Genomic DNA, 18,635 nt, shown 5'->3' with positions numbered 1-18,635 from the left:
TGACTTTGGTTCTACCCGAACTAGAAACTGCCGAATCAGGGAAAATTCAGCTGTTTTTCAGTTCGGATGGAACCGAATCGACAGTCCTAATCTTTACTGCCCCTACTTATTATATGTAGCTCTTCATAAATGAAGAACCTGGTCATGGCAAAAGCAGTGGAGAAAGGTCCTATCTTATGTGTTTGGTCTTCCCTGAGGTTCTGCTGTCATTGACTTTGTACCCAAGTGCCTTTTCCCTTAACATTTCTGACTTTTAAGAGGTTGTAGGTCATTAGAGGGTAAGATGCTCATTTAGACTACAGTTCCCCTTATGTCCACTTGCAGTCCCTGCTGGTTCTCATGCCAGTTCTCATGCCTGAGGCAAGTGCATGGTCAAGATAATATACACATTACACATAAGAACAAGACTGAAGTCCACATAAAGGGACATCTTTCACTCTTACTTTTAACACGGAAGTATAACTGTAAAAAGATTGAATGCAGATGTGGACACAGAAAGGGAACACTACTGGCTTATGCTGTTGTATCTGTCTCTCTGAACCTGTATGTCTTTGGCTCTCCCCCCTCCCCACACACAGTACATTTTCATTTCCTTTTTAATTTTTTTAAGTTTATCTTTCAATCTTTTTTTTTGTTTTTGGAGGCTCTGCTGCTGTACCATTCACTCTCAGAAAAGAGCATCCAGCCTTTAAAAAAAAGTAGTGAACATCAAATCCTGCCCTACCACATACATCAGTGCCTAACCATTTTGTAAAACTTCTTGGTTAATTTAATCCTTCAAAGGCTGCACATGTTCCCTCTCCTGTGCAGGCATACACTTCTCTCCTGATTTCTTTTAACGCGGCAATCAAGATTCTGGCTTTCCTCCATGTTCCACTCATCATCCAATTTGGAAATATGATATAGCACTACTGGTATTAGGTCATGCCAGCATGAACATAGCACTATGAAAAAATAATCTTTTTTATTATTATTTGGAAGGGACCCAAGACATGTACTACATAGTCCAGTCAGTCAGCTTTCAGATATCATTGTTTCAGGGCACATACAGTGCTTGGTATAAAATATCATGTGAATGATTGTTTTCTTTCAACTTTAATTTAATAATTTTGCTGTTTTAATAGGTGCATCCGCACACATTGGCAGTGATTCACAATTAGGCTCTTCCTGCAAAAAATAAAAATAAAATTTCTTTTGGCTAAATCCCCCCAAATCTAAAGTCTACTACTAATGACCTCCCTAGCACTCTCACATAAATTTTTTTCTTTGCTAATACAATATCTTAGAAATAACTGTAATAATCTAAATGCAGAAATACAGGAGCAAGAATCATTGAAATGCTGGCTGAGATTTGCTTGTCATGATCCCATTAACCAGGGTTTTAAGCACAATATGTGCATACAGAGTGGTGTTTTGCTGAACTCCCTGCAGAACCCCCCCCCCCCCATATAGAGAATCTGGAGATTTAATTTGTGTTTTATAAAAGATACCATTTGAATAACCTTTTGCCTTGTAAAATGAGACTATATGTACTTAAACATCAGTTTACTAGCAAATCTCTACAATTTTGTCATTAAATTGTTTATTTGCATGAAAATTTTAAGAACCTGTCCTAACTTTCTCTACAATTTAACTATTAAATTGTAAATAGAAAAAAAACCTATTATAGAACTAGCAGAGTTGACTAAGCTAAAATAAACCGCTACTTGTATGCATTTTAAGTAGTTAACTGAAAATGTCTGAAATAACGTTCTCCTTGTATTATAGAGGAGTAACATTGCAATGCCTTATATTTGTTCTGTATTTGATTAAAAAAAGGCACATTTTCCCTCAAGGTTGGTTATAGGTGAGTGAACAGGAAATTAATTTTATTGCCTCTTTGTGTTATAAAACCTGTTATGAACATTTGTAAATGAATGCTACATTAATTGCAATTTCATTCTCATATATTTTAAATCTGCTCTTGAAGAAGGTTATCTGGTTTATAAAGATTTTATTGCTGCTTCCATTTATGTGAAGAGGGAAAGACAAAACAATGACCCTGTATTACAAAACTGAGTTTAAATATTGCATGAATCTATAATATATTGTAGTTGTGCCTCTGACATAGATTGGCTGAGCCAGTGTGATGGCATGGAATGTTCAAGAACATTCCGGCTGCTAAGGAAGAAAACCTGTTAAAATATTTTCTTATAATTTTATTAAATACAGAACAGTACAGTAATGCTAAATACAATTAACACTATAAAAAACAGACAATTTGTTAAATTATTATTTTAACAGTTTAAACTCACAATAACCTGTTCATTTCCAGGGGGGGGAAGTCAAATGTAGTTTACAATCTTTCCTCTGTATATGTTGTACTGATAATTTAAAAATACTATTGGTAAGGATTTGTTAAACCAATGATGAATTAAAGGAAGATTTTTTAAAAGTTTATTTTTCAATCTTTTTTGTTTTTGTTTTGGAGGGAAATGTTTTGATTTTCAGATTTTTGCTATGAAAATTCTTGCAGCATTTAATAATTTTAGAATTAGTCTATTTCTTTTACATGTGCTAATATTATAACAAACAGGTCCATAAGGACCCATACTGCTGTCACCTGGAGAATTACTATAGTCACCTACATCCAAAACAATTTTGTGTGGAATGAACCATCATACATTCACCCATTTGTAAGTTGCCTTGAGATTTTTTTTTTAAACTGATAAGCAATTGATTCATGAAATAAATACATCTGACTTCTCTGCTTTATATCACCACTAATTAGGGTCAAAGTATACATTATACAGGAGATCTGAAGTGAATCTCCCAACATTAAGTTTTTCCCCTTTATTGAAATTCAGCTATGGTAATCTGCCAGTGTGTTCATAGTAGTAAGAGGAGGGGCTGTTTAGCCCTTTCCCATTTTCCTGATCAAATTCCCTGTCCTTGCCCTTCCCCAGGTGCTGTTTGCCCCAAGGGGGGGGGGAAGGCATGTACCTGCAACTTTCCCCCTGAAGGATAAACAGCAACTGGTGCGGAATGCCTAAAGAGCATGGGAGTGAATGGAGAGGTAAACCATCTTTTCTACCCTGCAACATTTCAAAAAAGGGTCTAATGATCAATTTGTAGATGCCACCATCTCAAATAGACTTAAAACTTTCCTGTTGAATGGATGCATGATATAATTTTAATTCCTCCTCAAAATGTAGTAGATAGCTCAATGAAAATGTTAGCTTAGTGGCAAACAGAGGTTATGAAAGATGAAGTCCTGGGGACAAATTTAGAACTAACAGGTCACATGAGCATCATCAAAGAAACAAGATGTAAATGCGTTGGCCTCCTAACAAATGTATACAACTTTCCCTTAAAATCTGCCTCACTTCCAGAGGCAGAAGCTCCCACCCCACACTCAGCCGCACAAGCAGCCCTGCGTGGCTGGACAGAAGCTCCCGCCCCACACCTGGCCGCGCAAGTGAGCAGAAGCGCCCACCCCACACCCAGCCTTGCAAGCGGCTCCACATGACCAGGCAGAAGCTTCCGCCCCACACCCGTCCATGCAAGCAGCCCCACAATGACCAGGCAGAAGCTCCCACCCCACACCTGTCCACGCAAGCAGCCCTGTGCGACCGGGCAGAAGCTCCCGCCCCACACCCGGCCTCGCAACCCCACCAAAAAACCCTAAATGAAGAATGGATTTCAATACCTATTATTCTATGTATTCCATTTTGTATATTTTCCCAGTATTCTTTGTCAACCTCTCAGTAACTTTAAATACCATCAATCATGGTATCTTTCTGGACTGCTTTTCCAGCCTGGGATTGGCAGGCAGCATTTTTATCTATTTTATTTAGTCTTTGATTTCTATCCCGCCCTCTATCCCGGGCCAAGGCTGGGCTCAGGGCAGCTCACAACATTGTATATAACCATATAATAGTACAGTAAAGGCGTAAAATATAACTACCTAAAATCATTAAAATATTTCAAAATTAATCTATTCCATAAAACCAATTATGCATCTTTAGAGCCCAGAGCCACCACATGCTCGGCAACACAATCAGGGCCCCCTCATACAGTTTCATGAAATCTAAAAGAGGGAGGAAGGCAGGGAGGCCAGATTTGATGGAACTGTTGCTGCCCTCAACTATAGGCCTGGTGGAATATCTGTTTTGCAGGACCTGCGGAATTCCTTAAGATCCCACAGGGCTGTGGTCTCATTTGAAAGAGAATTCCACCTAGCCAGGGCTGAAAAGGCCCTGACTGAGGACAGCGGGACACTCTTGGGACACTTTTTGTGATGGTTCCAGTCCTACCTGGAGGGTAGAAAAAATAGTCAAGCAGAAGAGAGCATGTAAGAAAGAACTTTAAAAAGTTCTAGGCGTGAGACAGGAGATATCAACAGGACTGTCAGAAATTTTAAAAAAGATACAAGAAAATACACAAGAAATTGAGAAAATTTTAAAAAGACCAAAAGGAATTGAGCTGCACTTAGATGGGCAAGACCTTTGGATGGAAAGGGCAGAACAAAGGATTGGAACTTTGGAGGTGTAGTGTAGAAGCAATAATCTATGATTTAGAGGAATTCCAAAGGATATGAGTAGAACAAATTTAGAAGACAGTTTTTGCAAGCTATTACAAGACTATTTCGCAAGCTATTACAAGATTTAAGGAGACTTTCCAGATATTGACCAGATATTCAGAATAAATTCAAGTTTTGCATTTAAGAATAAATTGCCACAGGATATTCTGGTCAGGTTTATGCTTAAGAAAACATGAGATGCTATACTGAATAAACAAAGAGAATCTCCACTCAAAGTGACAGGGAAAGAAGTATAGATTTTCCAAGACTTACCTACAAGTTTGTTGAGAAAAGTGTAAAAGAATAATCACTACAGTAGAACAAGATAAGGAACTGGCAGAAGTACTATCAACTGAGGATAGATCCAAAGAATCTGAGAGAGAACCTGAAAGAAAATCTCAATTTAGTTCAAAAGAAAACTCTTTAAAAACAAGAAAGGGGAAAAAATAAAGGAGCACCAGATAAAAAGGAGGACATAGATCAGGCTGCAGCATTAGAGTAAAATGAACAAAATGAAGATTTCATCAATAAATATTAACAATCTAAATTCTCCTTCCAAGTAAACAAAAATATTTAATCTACTAAAAAAACCAAAATGCAGATAAACACGTTTTAAATAATAAGAAGTTGGGCAAAGTGTATGTGGCCTCAGCAAATAATTAAAAAAAGGAGTCATGGTTTATTTCCTGGCTTCACACAATGCAACAGAAAAACTTCATGACCCCCCCATCCATATTAGATTTTCAAGGAGATAATGATCTTCGGAGACATAAATAGGGTAATGGAACCAAAACAGGTCTAAAAAAATCCAAAGGAGGCAATATTCCCAAAAATGTGCTTAATTACATGTATGGATGGAGAAAAGTTCAAAATTAAAAGTGGCGCTGATGATGTGGTACTGACAGTCTCCAACCCCACTTGTCGATGCAATACAGAATAAAACAAATTGAAAAATTTGGATCATGGGCTATAAAATCAATAGTAAAAAGACAAAATAATTTAAACATTTTTAATGATGCAGGAAGAGGAAGATATCAGAAGGACTACAGGATGTACAGTAGCTTTGAATCCAGTTAAATATTTGGAAATCAACCTGACCAGACAAAACGACACACTATTCAAAGACAATTACAAAACAATGTGGGTGAAGATACAAGAGGACCTGCAGAGATGGTCTAAATTAAAAATTTCATGACTAGGAAGAATTTCTACAATAAAAATGAATGTATTGCCAAAACTTTTTTTTTCAGATGTTACCAATCTATATGCAAGAAAAAACCTTGAAGGAATGGCAGAAACAAATAAATAAGTTCATATGGAATGGCAAAAAGCCAAGAATCAGATTTAAAGTTTTACAAGATGAGAAAAAGAGAGGACTAGCAGTACCTAATATTAAATTATATTATCAAGCAGCTGGCCTGGTCTGGGTTGTGGATTGGATTAAAAACCCAGATCAAAGAGTAATAAAATTAGAAATCACAGATTTGGAAGGTTTACATAATTACCTATGGGCTAAAAAATCAATGTAAAAAGATATAATGGAAAATAGAAGTCATGCAATTAGAGATGGATTACTCAGAAGATGGAAATCTTCACAAAGAAGAGGGGCAGCCCATACCTAAGTAGATCCGCAGCGGCTGGGAGGCTTCCTGGCTACTGAAAATAAAATAAAAGCAATTTTAAAAACGAAAAAAGAGAAAATGCCCCCATAGCAAACAGCGAGGCTACACCACCCAAAAAAGGTGGCATGGCAATGCCGCAGCTTGAGGAGTGTTCCTGGGGCAAAAGGGATTAGGAAGCTGACTGAAATCAGCTTCGCCCCTTGGAACACCTGCCGGCGTGGGCTTGCATTTCCAGGATTTTGCTGCTTGCATAGCCGCATTGGTGGCAGAGCGTTGTGGCCCCCTGTGCCAGCGTCCGGGCTTCTTACTTAGTGGCCCCAATGCTGGTGTTCTGGGGGGGGGTGTTCCTGGGGTGGGCCGGGGGAGAAGCTGCTGTTAGGCATCTTGTTGTTCTGTTTCGCTTCAGGTACGCTGGCGGCAAGAAGAGCGAGGCTGTGCCAGCTTTTTAGCAGGCACAGCCTCGCTTTTCTCAATGGGACAAAAAGCCCCATTTTAAGAGAAAAAGGTCTTTCAAAGGCTTTTTTTTTGAGCTACTGGCGGTGGTGGAATTGCTTAGGAGTCACCTCAGCGGTGCCTCCTCCCCACCATCCCCTGAAGCCAGCAGCTCAGGAATGCACAGTTAGTTTGCCAATATCCCCACTAATGTCATCTACAGAGGAATATTATGATAAGAATGTGCAAAAAATGATGATTTTATAATCTAGAGAGATATGATAATCAAGGAGAAATCAAGTATTGGCAGAAGATGAAAGATGAAGGCAAAAAACTACAATGTCTACTCAACTACTTTTAAGATTTAAAAAAGCCATTCAGATGTCTAGAGGAGTAATAAGGGAGCTGACTGATTTTGAAAAGGTGATAGCATAGCAAAAGAACATTTATTAGGACAAATTTACCAGCTATTACTTCAATTTGACACAGAAATAGAACAAGTTAAAACTTGTATGGTTAGAAGAATGCAAAACTTTGAGGAAGAAATGTCTTTCCAACAATGGGAAGCTTTATGAAAAAATGACATAAAATTTACAGCCAGCCAAACTTTAAGAGAAAATTGGTATAAGATGTTTTATCAGTGGTATATAACTCCAAAGGATATCAAGAAGATGGACAAGAACTATAAAGGGAAATGTTGGAAATGTAAAGAGGTGGACGGTACTTTTTATCATATGTGGTGGACATGCAAAAAAAAGAACAAATATTGGAAAGAAATAATGCCGAAATCCAGAAAATTTTAAAAATTATATTTACAGTTGAAGCCAGGAATATGCTATTGGGCATTTTACCAAAAATATTCAAACATTTTTGGAGCAATTGTTCAGATATATGATAACAGTGGTCAGAGTTACATTTGCAGCAAAACAGAAAGCAGAAGAGTGTCCATGCAGAGAGGACTGGAAAAGCAAACTAGCTGAATATGCAGTAATGGCAACATTAACGAACTATGTGAATAAAAAACTGATATATTATTCTTTTAAAAATGGGGAGCAGAGAAGGAGATGGTTGAAATGATATGTGTATGTGTAAAGTGCTGTCAAATCGCAGCCGACATATGGGGTTTTCAAGGCAAGAGACTAACAGAGGTGGTTTGCCAGTGCTTTCCTCTGCATAGCAACCATGGTATTCCTTGGTTTTCCATCCAATTACTAACCAGGGCTGACCCTGCTTAGCTTCTGAGATCTGACGAGATTGGACTATACCATGCTGCCTTCCCTCCCAAGATGATACATAGGAATTATTAAAAATCATCCTGATATACTGTATTGAAAAGGTGTTAAAAGGGGGAAAACGTTTAAACGTATTATGGATAGGTGATAATAATATGCAAATTCAGTTTTTATTATTTGGGAAGTATTTTTAGAAATTTATAATAGTAATAACCATTACAAACTGTTTATCTATTTTTATCAAGTACTGTATAGGGTATCATATTATTTATGTCAAGACAGATGAGAAACATATTTTAAGAGATGGACTATTTAGAATATGGTTTCAATGCAGAAACAATGCAGGATCAGCCCACCAGTTTTGCCACTGAAATTGCCAGTGGAGGTATATTGTGATGATGCTATATGAAGAGAAACCGATTATATAACTTTTGAGATTATGATGGACGAGGCGGGCAAGATAAAAATCTGGCAAAGGATTAAAGATGAAGGAAAGAATATTGTGGCTATTATATCACCAAATGGTCTCAATGAAAGAACAAATTAAACAAGAAGGTGGACTTTTAAGAGAAAAGACACATTTTGAATGTCTAACAATGGGAGATTCAGGTCGCTTGTTAGAGAAAATCTTTACATTGTTCTACAGTTCAGAACTTGACTCATTCTGCCTATAGAGCTGTGTAGCACTTGTGTACAACATGCAAAGTTGCAGCATAATACAGTGCTTATAAACCACAGCTGTTGTTGTAGTGGGTAGAGTGTTGGACGAGGACCTGGGACAGATGGGTTCAAATGCCTGTTCTGTCATGGAAGCTTGCCTGGTGACCCAGGGTTTGCTACAGTCTTTCTCAGCCAAACTTACCTCAGAAGGTTGTTGTTGTTGTGAGGTTAGAGTGGAGGAGGAAAGAATGATGTGAAAAGCCCACACATGCCTAAACATGTTTACAAACTGTTAGTATGTGCGTGGGCTCTGTACTCATGCTTTGATGAGTGCATGTAAGTGTGGGTTGTGGGGTAGGCCTGTTAGGCTCAGTTTTAGTCCCACTCTGTACATCCTTGTACACTTTTATGTTGTTTGGCTAACAAATTTAGAAATGAGCTAGGTGTTTGGCTAAAGTGTGACAATCTATGTAAACAAACCTGGAGTGATGTAGAACAGAGGTTGATGTAAGATTTGGTACTCATTTGTAAACATTTTGAAATTATCCTGTGAGTGCATGTATGTGGGAAAGTGATAAGGAACTTGATTGGCACCTGTTCACTGAGTCATCCTAGAAAGAGTTACATGAATATGGGGGCAATTTTCATATAACTTTTCAAAAGGTTTGCAGTCTTGGGATGGCTTGATTGCTTGACAGAGTGATTTCATGACTACCAGTTGTTATATCAAATGAGGCTCCAAGTGTATCTAATGGCCCAGAATGAATAATATCTAGTACCTTACTGTATAAAGAAGTTGAGACCATTGACCAACTTCGTCAAGGTATACAGCCTCAGTCTGATTGCTGTAAAATGAGGTGAACAGCAATTGGATCACCAATATGTTTTAAAAAATGAATATCCAATAACAACTTTTGGGACAATGAACAATTGATTCAAGTGTGCCTCTGAATCTTAGCCAGCATCAACATTGTCTAGAGAGAAAAGTATGCTGTTAATAACATAGATGTGTGCTAATCCTCTGCAGCAGCCATTGGTGTGGCCATTTAAAAAAAAAAAGCAGAGGGATTGGTTTAAGAAAGAGAATGTAAAAATCCAGTTTAGGCAATGTATCCAAAAGATCTAGTTAGAAGAATGCAATTAAAATTAGAATGTTCCCAACACTTTATCACATTTTTCAGCATTTTTCTATATTTTATTGAATAGTCATGAATTGTATTTCAGACATTCTGTTGCTGAATGGCTGTTCATCTGCTGCAAGTACATAAAAATGATCCAACATTAGGTAGAAGGAAAGAGACACATTACTGGTATTGCTCAGCTCAGTTTGTAGATTTCTTTCTCCTTTTTGTCTTTTTTTCCAACCTTGCTTAAATTTAATTAAGCTCGATTTTTCTCCCCTCTCTACCAGGATTGCTTCTTACACTTTCCCCCAAACCTTGCATAATTGAAATCTGGGGTTATGAAGTCAGTCCTGGATGGCCTCGCAGATACGACCTTCAGAACAATTACAACAGATCTTCTCTACATGGGTTCTAACGATATCCAGTACGAAGATTTTAAAAGTGACATGGCCTCCAAATTAGGATACTATCCACAGAAATTCCCTTTCTCTTCTTTCCGAAGTGATTTCCGACCAAAAATGACTGCTGGAGATAACGCTGTCTTGAGTGCCCATCCATCGGATCAAATCAATCTTACAGATTTTTACAATAAAACTCTGTCCACCTTCAAGGAGAATGATGATAATATACAATGTGGGGAAAACTTCATGGACATGGAGTGCTTTATGATTCTGAACCGTAGCCAGCAGCTGGCCATTGCCGTACTGTCCCTTACCCTGGGTACTTTTACTGTTCTGGAAAACCTTCTGGTCTTGGTTGTCATCCTGCACTCCCGAAGCCTGCGTTGCAGACCTTCCTACCATTTCATCAGCAGCCTGGCAGTGGCTGATCTCCTGGGTAGTGTAATCTTTGTCTACAGTTTTGTTGACTTCCATGTTTTTCATCGGAAAGATGGTCCTAATGTATTCCTCTTCAAACTGGGTGGAGTTACAGCCTCCTTCACTGCCTCGGTTGGTAGCCTTTTTCTTACGGCAATAGACAGGTACATATCTATACACAGGCCCCTGTCTTACAAAAGGATTGTTACCAGGTCCAAGGCTGTTGTAGCATTCTGTGTGATGTGGACCATAGCTATTGTGATAGCTGTTCTTCCTCTGCTTGGATGGAACTGCAAAAAACTCAATTCAGTTTGTTCAGATATATTTCCTCTAATTGATGAGAACTATCTGTTGTTCTGGATTGGGGTGACCACTGTCCTCTTGCTTTTTATTGTGTATGCCTATATGTATATACTGTGGAAGGCTCATAGCCATGCTGTTAGAATGCTCCAGCGTGGCACTCAGAAGAGCATAATCATTCATACTTCAGAAGATGGTAAAGTTCATCAAATCACAAGGCCTGAACAAACACGAATGGACATCAGGTTAGCCAAAACCTTGGTCCTCATCCTTGTGGTTTTGATTATCTGCTGGGGTCCTCTGCTTGCAATTATGCTCTACGATGTCTTTGGGAAGATGAACAAGCTTATCAAGACCATCTTTGCCTTCTGCAGCATGCTCTGTCTGCTGAATTCCACAGTGAATCCCATTATCTATGCTCTTAGGAGCAAGGACCTGAGACATGCTTTCAGGAGCATGTTCCCAACTTGTGAAGGGACAGCACAACCTCTTGATAACAGTTTGGAGTCTGACTGCCAGCACAGACATGCTAACAACCCAGGTAACGTCCACAAGGCTGCTGAAAGGTGTATTAAAAACACAGTTAAGATTGCCAAAGTGACCATGTCTGTTTCCTCAGACACTACTGCAGAGGCATTGTAAAACCAACAAAGATCTCTCAGCATCATCAGAGAACAAATTAAGAGAAAACAAGAGAAATTAATGACTTCAAAAGTGTGTGTTTCCTCAAATGTACCATTTTAAGTATGTTGTCATCTTTTTAAAGTGACTGTTTTTGTGATTAAGCAGTAGCCCCTTCTCCAAGTTCTGCAAATAAGAATTCAATTTTTTTTAAAAAATAAAGGTTTTCCATTGGCAAAACTTTAATTGAACAATAAAGACTAGGTCCCATTATGTACAAAACAATACATGAAAGTGAGAAAAACCTTAGGTAAACTTCTTGAAAATTTGAAATGTGTAATCAAATCAAAATTAAAAATTATAATTGTAGTTTGGTTTCCAGTGTGAAATGTATTAATTGTCTGTAACTTATAGAGGTTTTCATTCCCCCTAAGCGGCAGTACTGGACTGTAGATGTTTTGTATCATGTCTTGTGAGATGTTTTACTGTATGTTACTGATATTTGTCTAACCAAAGTGATTAGGTAGACTTGTGTGGAAGTAATGTAAAGTATGTGTTGATGTAATACCCTTTCCCCCACCATGAAAACACTTCCCATATTTTGAAGACTCCTATAAGGTATTTTGAAAATATTACATTCTTAGTGATTTTTAGTGAATTTAAAAGGAAAGGCTTTGTATTTCTTCTGCTAACATTTTAAATCCCTATTATGTTTAAATTCATGTAAATATGAGAATAACAGCAACAAAAGAATACCGTTGCAAAAGAAAGTAATACACGGTTTCAGATTAACAAAGGCTGCATTTTTCAGAGACCCTTCTGTTATTTTATAGTGGGTTGGCTTTTTATGGGATCTTGTTTGAATGCAAACACTACCCCAAAGGAAGGTATCAGGTAGTGTCTTCTTTAACTGGTAACTGTTTTTACTGAATCTCTGAAGACAGAATATGTCAATTCAGTGTACAGTACAATGTTATCACTGTGATGTATATTTGAAATCTGTTGCATTTCTAAATCCCAGGTTCAAATAGATTTCAAGCCTGAGATGCCAAACATCATTCTTCAGTAACAAGAGGATAAAGTATTAGCATTATACTTTAAAAAATGTGTGAGTGTATATATAGTTAAATAATATCTGTGTATTTTGTGTGTACTGTGTATATATCCTAAATAAGTGTGGGTTACATTAATATTACTAAGATAAACACTTGTGACCAAATTATTTCCCCTTATAGTCCATGTTGCACTCTTTGCACATGAATCCCATTTTTAAAAGTGAGTTCTTCCAACCAATCAGAAACAAGAACTGAGATTGCAAAGTTCAGAGTACATTTAAAAATCCATACTGAAAACTCAATCTGATAACTAAAGAAAAGTAGCGTTAGTAGAAGATAGACAAAACTGTTATGGTCCATGAGACTGACCTGTAGGCCACAGTTATTGTGTAAATAAACTGAAGAAAATGAATTGTGCTATGAGTACATATTTATATATATAGTAGTGGAGTTTAATAAGAAAATGAGCACATGGGGAGAAGTAAACTCCCATTAGACTTTTGTTCCAGTCACTGTTCTATGCTCTTAAAATCATAGACACATTCTACTATTATTGTAATATCCCAAGCTTTATATGTGAATGGTATGGAAAGGTGAACGATAGTTTCATCATGCCTAGCTTGGTTCTTAAAACAGGCATCTATAAATGATAGAAGTAAGCTGCTGTAAGAGCCAAACAGGTGAATCCTCGCAATGTGAAACAGTCCAAATACTTTCCATCAGAATGTAGAAATGAAGAAATGGGGTAGGGGGAAGTATGTGAACCTGTTTCATTGTAAGCAAGGCTCTAAAAGCTAAAATAAAACCATCCCTGGTCCAGTAAAGATGATCGGCATGTAGAAGCATGTTGGATCTCCTTCTTGATCTAGTCTTGCACATGCAAAAGGGTGTGGTCCGTTTCAATTTCTGGATCCTTGCAACCTGTGCCCAGAGCTGTTTATGTGGTTCCTGTTGCCTGGGTTGGTACCCTCTGCACAGTGTCAAATAGATAGATATTCAGCAGCATGTATGCAGTGCACCCCAGTGTTGTGTTTGAGTAAACTGTAGGTGTGACCGACAATACATAAATGGAAATAGGAGCTATCACAAACTGAGAAAAAAGAAACTAACTACTTTTCATTCTGTAGAAGAATTTAAAGTATGACTAAGGTATCAATGCAGTGTAGCACATTGAGAACTTAAATTCCTTAATTGCTATAGCTTTAGGTGAAAGGAAGTTATTGGGGCAAGTTTGTGCATTTAGAATATCTACAGGTGAGCCTTTAGAGCTGAAGAGAGGGAAGGCAGAGGAGGCTCAACTGTCTTAGTAGTTTCACTGAATGGTTTTATCAAAGACTAATTCTGTAAGAAGACACTCTCAGTCCTGTCCCTCACAATGCATTTGGAAAATATTATTTCAGAATGCACTTCCATGGGGCTGGGGATTATCTGTGAAAAAGCCAGTATGGAGTTCCAGTGTGATGTAATGATTAAAGTGTCAGACTAAGACTGGGGAGGTCCATGTTCAAATCCTCACTCATGAACAGGAGACATTAGGCCAGTCACTCTTTGTTTTTCAGCCTTACCTACCTCACATGGTTGTTTGTGAGGGGGAAATGTGGAGGAGAATAATACTGGATATGTCTCACTAACTGCGCTCCTTGGAGATTGGATTAAAAAATAAGATAAAAATGAAAACCCCTTTACATATGTCTTAAATATCAGTATTATGTTTTAGAAACTTCCTTTTGGTCCCAGTCAGTGACTTGGGAAGCTTCTAAAGGAGAAAAAGGTACAGGGGAATTGAAGTGATTTATTTTGCTTTTGCTGCTCATTTCTTGGGGATGTGAGTCATAAATTCTCTAAGTAAGTAAGATCCAGCAAAGTAGTTGTCATCCCTGACTAAAAGGTTGTCATCCCTGACTAAAATTGTGGTGACTTTATTCTACTCACTCTACTGCTAAGAATGAGAGCTAATAATGGAAATGGATCTTAATCAGTATTCACTGAAGATAAATTGAGGAGATGGCATTTTACATTAATTGTCTTTGGGTATAGTGAATACAGGACATCTCTGACACCTAGGCCTACATGTTAGTTCAAGCCTTGCAAGGTGATTACCATCTAAGGGACATAACCGTTCCTTGTAAGCAAGCAGCTTGCCAAAACCACAGGTTAAGCTGTCTTGTGAAACATAGGGTGAAAATGAAAGGTCGCTTTAGCCTCCTTTATTCCCTGTTTCAACCAGGATTCAGCCAGGATCGAACGCACGTTTGGTGAAACACATGCGTTCGATCCTGGCTGAATCCTGGCTGAAACAGGGAATAAAGGAGGCTAAAGCGACCATGCATTTTCTCTAGAGAAGCTAGCTGGTTAATAATTTCAGTTCACTGGTGAATAATTTGTACAGCTTTTTGGCAAGATTGCAACAGGTGTCATTTTATCATGAGCCTGGAAGATCATGGTGATGGAACTGAAAGGACTAGTCTGTTGTTCCAACTCCAGCACAAAAGGGCTTCCCTGTGACTTCAGTTGAGAGAGCAGCTTTGCATATGTAACTCATGCAGATTGATAGAAAAGAGCAGATCCTTGCAGGCAAGCTTCCTCTGTATGAATAAAGGAATCCCCCTCACATGTGCATACTTGAAACAGGTTGCTTGATCTTGTTGGATGTGTTCCTTTCAATAAACTTGGAAGACCATTTATATTTTTTTCCTGTTACAGCCCATTCCTATGTCTCCAGGAGACATTTACTGAATATTATGGCCTTAATCCAGCCCATTGTGAGTACAGTGCCCATGTGTAGAGGAACACTCTTAAGTCCTAACAGAGCCTCCCCCCCTTAGCTTCCATATGCAAGCACCCAATGTGCCATGCCACCAACAAGAATAACAGGTCTGAGCGCACCTTCCTCGTCCAACCCACCCCTTCCACCCAATGACCACCCTATAATGGTGTAGTTCCAGTGCGCACACAAAGGTGTGTGGAAGCAGAAATAGAGCTATGCTATGGCCTATTGGAACACCGTCTGTGCATGGTCATGGCACCCATAGTGGGCTGGATTGCACCTTACTCCATTTAAAAGTTCTTTCTTCTTCTCACAATAACAGTGTTTAATTTGACCCTGAAATAGTTCTGGAGGAAAGAAAATTCAAAGTACAACAGAAAGGTATTTCAAGAGCCATTTCTGAAACTGTCTTTTTGTGATTTTAATGCATATTGTATAGGTTTCTGTTTATGTAGCCAGTTTTATGTAATTTTAAAAAAAACTATGGGACAATGGGGCTGTCTTGGCACTAAACATGGTGCTTATTGATATAACAACGTCCTGTGAAATAGTATTGTATATTCATCAATATATTTCATTTACATATGCAAGTTTTTCAAAAAGCTCTTTTAACTGTGCTTGTTGTCCTAACACCATTTTGCAACCAAGCTGGCTATGAAGTCCCTACAAATGTATTCTAAATATAACTTTTCTTAAATCTGTGCTAGATCACCTATACTCAAGCCCATCCTTTAGAGCAGCTATTCTCAAAGCTATGAAAGCACTTATAAGAAAAGTGTGCGCAGTTCTGCTGAAGGGAGGCTCAAGCTCCTCTCTGATCAATCCCAGAGGGTGTCAGAAATCAGAATAGCTCGTCCAATGCCATACATTGCCAACCAGTAAATACTGTTTATATTATAGTGCCTAAAAGATGCTTTTGCTGTCAGTGCCAGGGACTGCTGGGGCACCCATTTCTTTCTTTCTTACATTTTTTAAAAAAAAAACATAGGTTTCTGCCTCTGTTATTTAGGGCCTTAAGTCATGCTGTGGTCTACATGGCCTTTTCATTCCATGTTCTGTGTACTTGCTTCTTTATAAGCTGAGAGAGATAATAAGCATTTCCTGATGAACTGCCTGTCCCAAACCACCTGTGCAAACAGGATTCTCTTTTTCCAGTAAAAGAAGGATACTCCAGATATATACAATCTCCACATCATGTGCTCCAGTGAAGCATCCTTGCTTGCAAGGAATTATTGGACTAGGGCATATGGGATATTTTTTTTGTCTTCATTGGGAGGTATAACGTATGTGTATGGAGTTTCCATTTAGCAGGTTATCAGCCTAAGTTATACCTAAATACAGTGATAATTAGTGAAATGCAGATGAAAACAGGCAGTGACAACTACTGCTGATTTTTGTTCAAATGTTACAGGTACATAGGTTGGGTTCGGAGCCCATACCCTGTGTAACAGTGAAAGATGAGTTGCTGGTTTAATTAATTATTTCAAATATTTATGTCATGCCTTATTTCCTTGGATGCAAGGTGGAATTGAGGTGGGGAGAGGTTGAAGCCCATTCACGTGCTGCATGCCCAATCCAAATCTGGCACTGTACTTTTGGGAACTGAACAGAACCTGCATTTCATGTCTGACTGTTATATGAGGTTGGGAACCCAGGCTCAACTTATGTACTCTGTGATGTGTGAATCTGCTATGTACATGTAGAAGGAAACCCTGAAATTTTACCAGCATGTATCTATTGGCAAGCAATGGCAAACCCCCTCTGAACATCTCTTGCCTTGAAAACCCTATGGGGTCATCATGTTGGATGTGACTTGACGGCCAAAAAACAATAATAATCTGTTGGCGGCAGTTCAGATGGGGCCTCTTCCCTCTTGCGATTGTACAGTTTATTGTACAGCTGCTGCTTTCTAAATGGATGATCTCCAGATTCTGAGGAACTAGATGCTGACTGTGGAGAAATAACTACCAGCTTGATGCCCAGAGGCAACTAGCTAGCCACTATGAAAACCCCAAGAAAGCCCTTTGCAGTTCTGCCAAAGGGAGGCTCGAGCTGCTCTCTGACCAGTGTGTGCCAGAAATCAGCAGCTCGTCCAGTGCCTTTCATTCCTAACCAATGTCATCTGGAGACAGAGCACTGGGCTAGATTGACTTTAATGTGATCCAGGGAGGCAGTTCTCATGCAGTAAGAGCAAGTCATTTTCTTCACTCGGGTAGACTTACTATGACAAGAACTCTTTCCACTTGTCCATGTTCCCTTGGTAATAGCCTAGCAGCTTATTCACATACTGCTTCATACCCATCCACCCACTCTCATAAAACAAGTAGCTCTGTGGTTAACAGTTCTGTATATTTATTAACTTTAAATGTTGTGTATATCTGTACCAGAGACCATCTGTATTATGTGAAATTTAGATTCTCAACAGTCTTAATGTATATTTGTATATTGCCTCCTCAATGCTGGGCAATCCCTATGGATTTCTTTTTTTTTTCTTGCACTGACTAAAATGCCTCTTGTATGATAAACAAAACCTTTCATGTGGCGATATAGGATTGAATGTATGTAAATAAAATATGAAAGCATTTAAAATGTCAGCTATACAAGCAGGGGTCTAAAATAAGTCTGTAATTGTAGAACAATTAAGTTGCTGTGACATCTGAAATGGTTTATGGGATGCAATGTCAGAGAAAGGAAAGTCTTTCCTTGTGATAATATGAAATAGCAAAATTGAATTTCTGTAGCTTTTATTTCCATTGTTTCCAAGTGAAGAGACTATCTCTTTTAATGTCTGTAAATCTAACATTATTACTTTCTCTTTGAAGTATATTGTATTGTTAGATGTTTGTTTGAGCTGGTAATATCCTTGCAACTGCTGCAATATGTTTCTGTTGGCAACTTGTATATTACTTTGTACAAAAGTACTAGTAAGACTGTCATTAAAAGTAGCTTCTACATTAAACTACCTATAGCGGAATAGTACTTCTGTAATATTACCAATGTATTGCTACCATGCCATATTTTATTTCTCCAATGTAATTAAACTGTTATTTATTCAAGGTATAAGTGTTCTGTTTGTTTGAATGTGCAACCATTAAGAAATGGTCTTGAGAGATTACATGTTCTTAGATCGCATATCTAATTTTTGTGCCTTGGAAGGGATATTTTTAAATTATTCATCTTTACCAAGCTTTCTGAATTCTCATTCTACTGGCATTTCTTTAATGGGTGGGAAATGTTCAGTATTATGAATTCCAGAGAGCAATAGAACATTCTATTGCTATACAATCCTGGGCTTAGTTTGGGGGATCTGTGGAAGTTTCCTTGTTATTTAGACAGATTGGTGGAGGAGAGGTCCATCATTGGCTACTAGCCATGGTAATTGAAGGACATCTTCATATACAGAGGGAAGAAACTTCTGAATACCAGTGCTGGCTGGCAGCATC

At 38.2% G+C, this 18,635-nt stretch overlaps 1 protein-coding gene across 1 annotated transcript in view; it reads left to right on the top strand.

The window, feature by feature from the left end:
• CNR1 (cannabinoid receptor 1) overlaps nucleotides 1-11,457 on the top strand; it is a 31,660-nt gene extending 20,203 nt beyond the window's left edge. Inside the window, exon 2 of the mRNA XM_056856388.1 lies at nucleotides 9,919-11,457. Coding sequence (XP_056712366.1) covers nucleotides 9,970-11,391 — 1,422 coding nt within the window. The 5' untranslated portion in view covers nucleotides 9,919-9,969 and the 3' untranslated portion in view covers nucleotides 11,392-11,457. The remainder of the gene's footprint in view (nucleotides 1-9,918) is intronic.
• Nucleotides 11,458-18,635: the final 7,178 nt, after the last annotated feature.

This window comes from Euleptes europaea, chromosome 10, assembly GCF_029931775.1.
Source record: "Euleptes europaea isolate rEulEur1 chromosome 10, rEulEur1.hap1, whole genome shotgun sequence".
Lineage (NCBI taxonomy): Eukaryota > Metazoa > Chordata > Lepidosauria > Squamata > Sphaerodactylidae > Euleptes > Euleptes europaea.
Note: the sequence above shows the minus strand (reverse complement) of the source record. Positions and strands in the feature narration are given on the sequence as shown.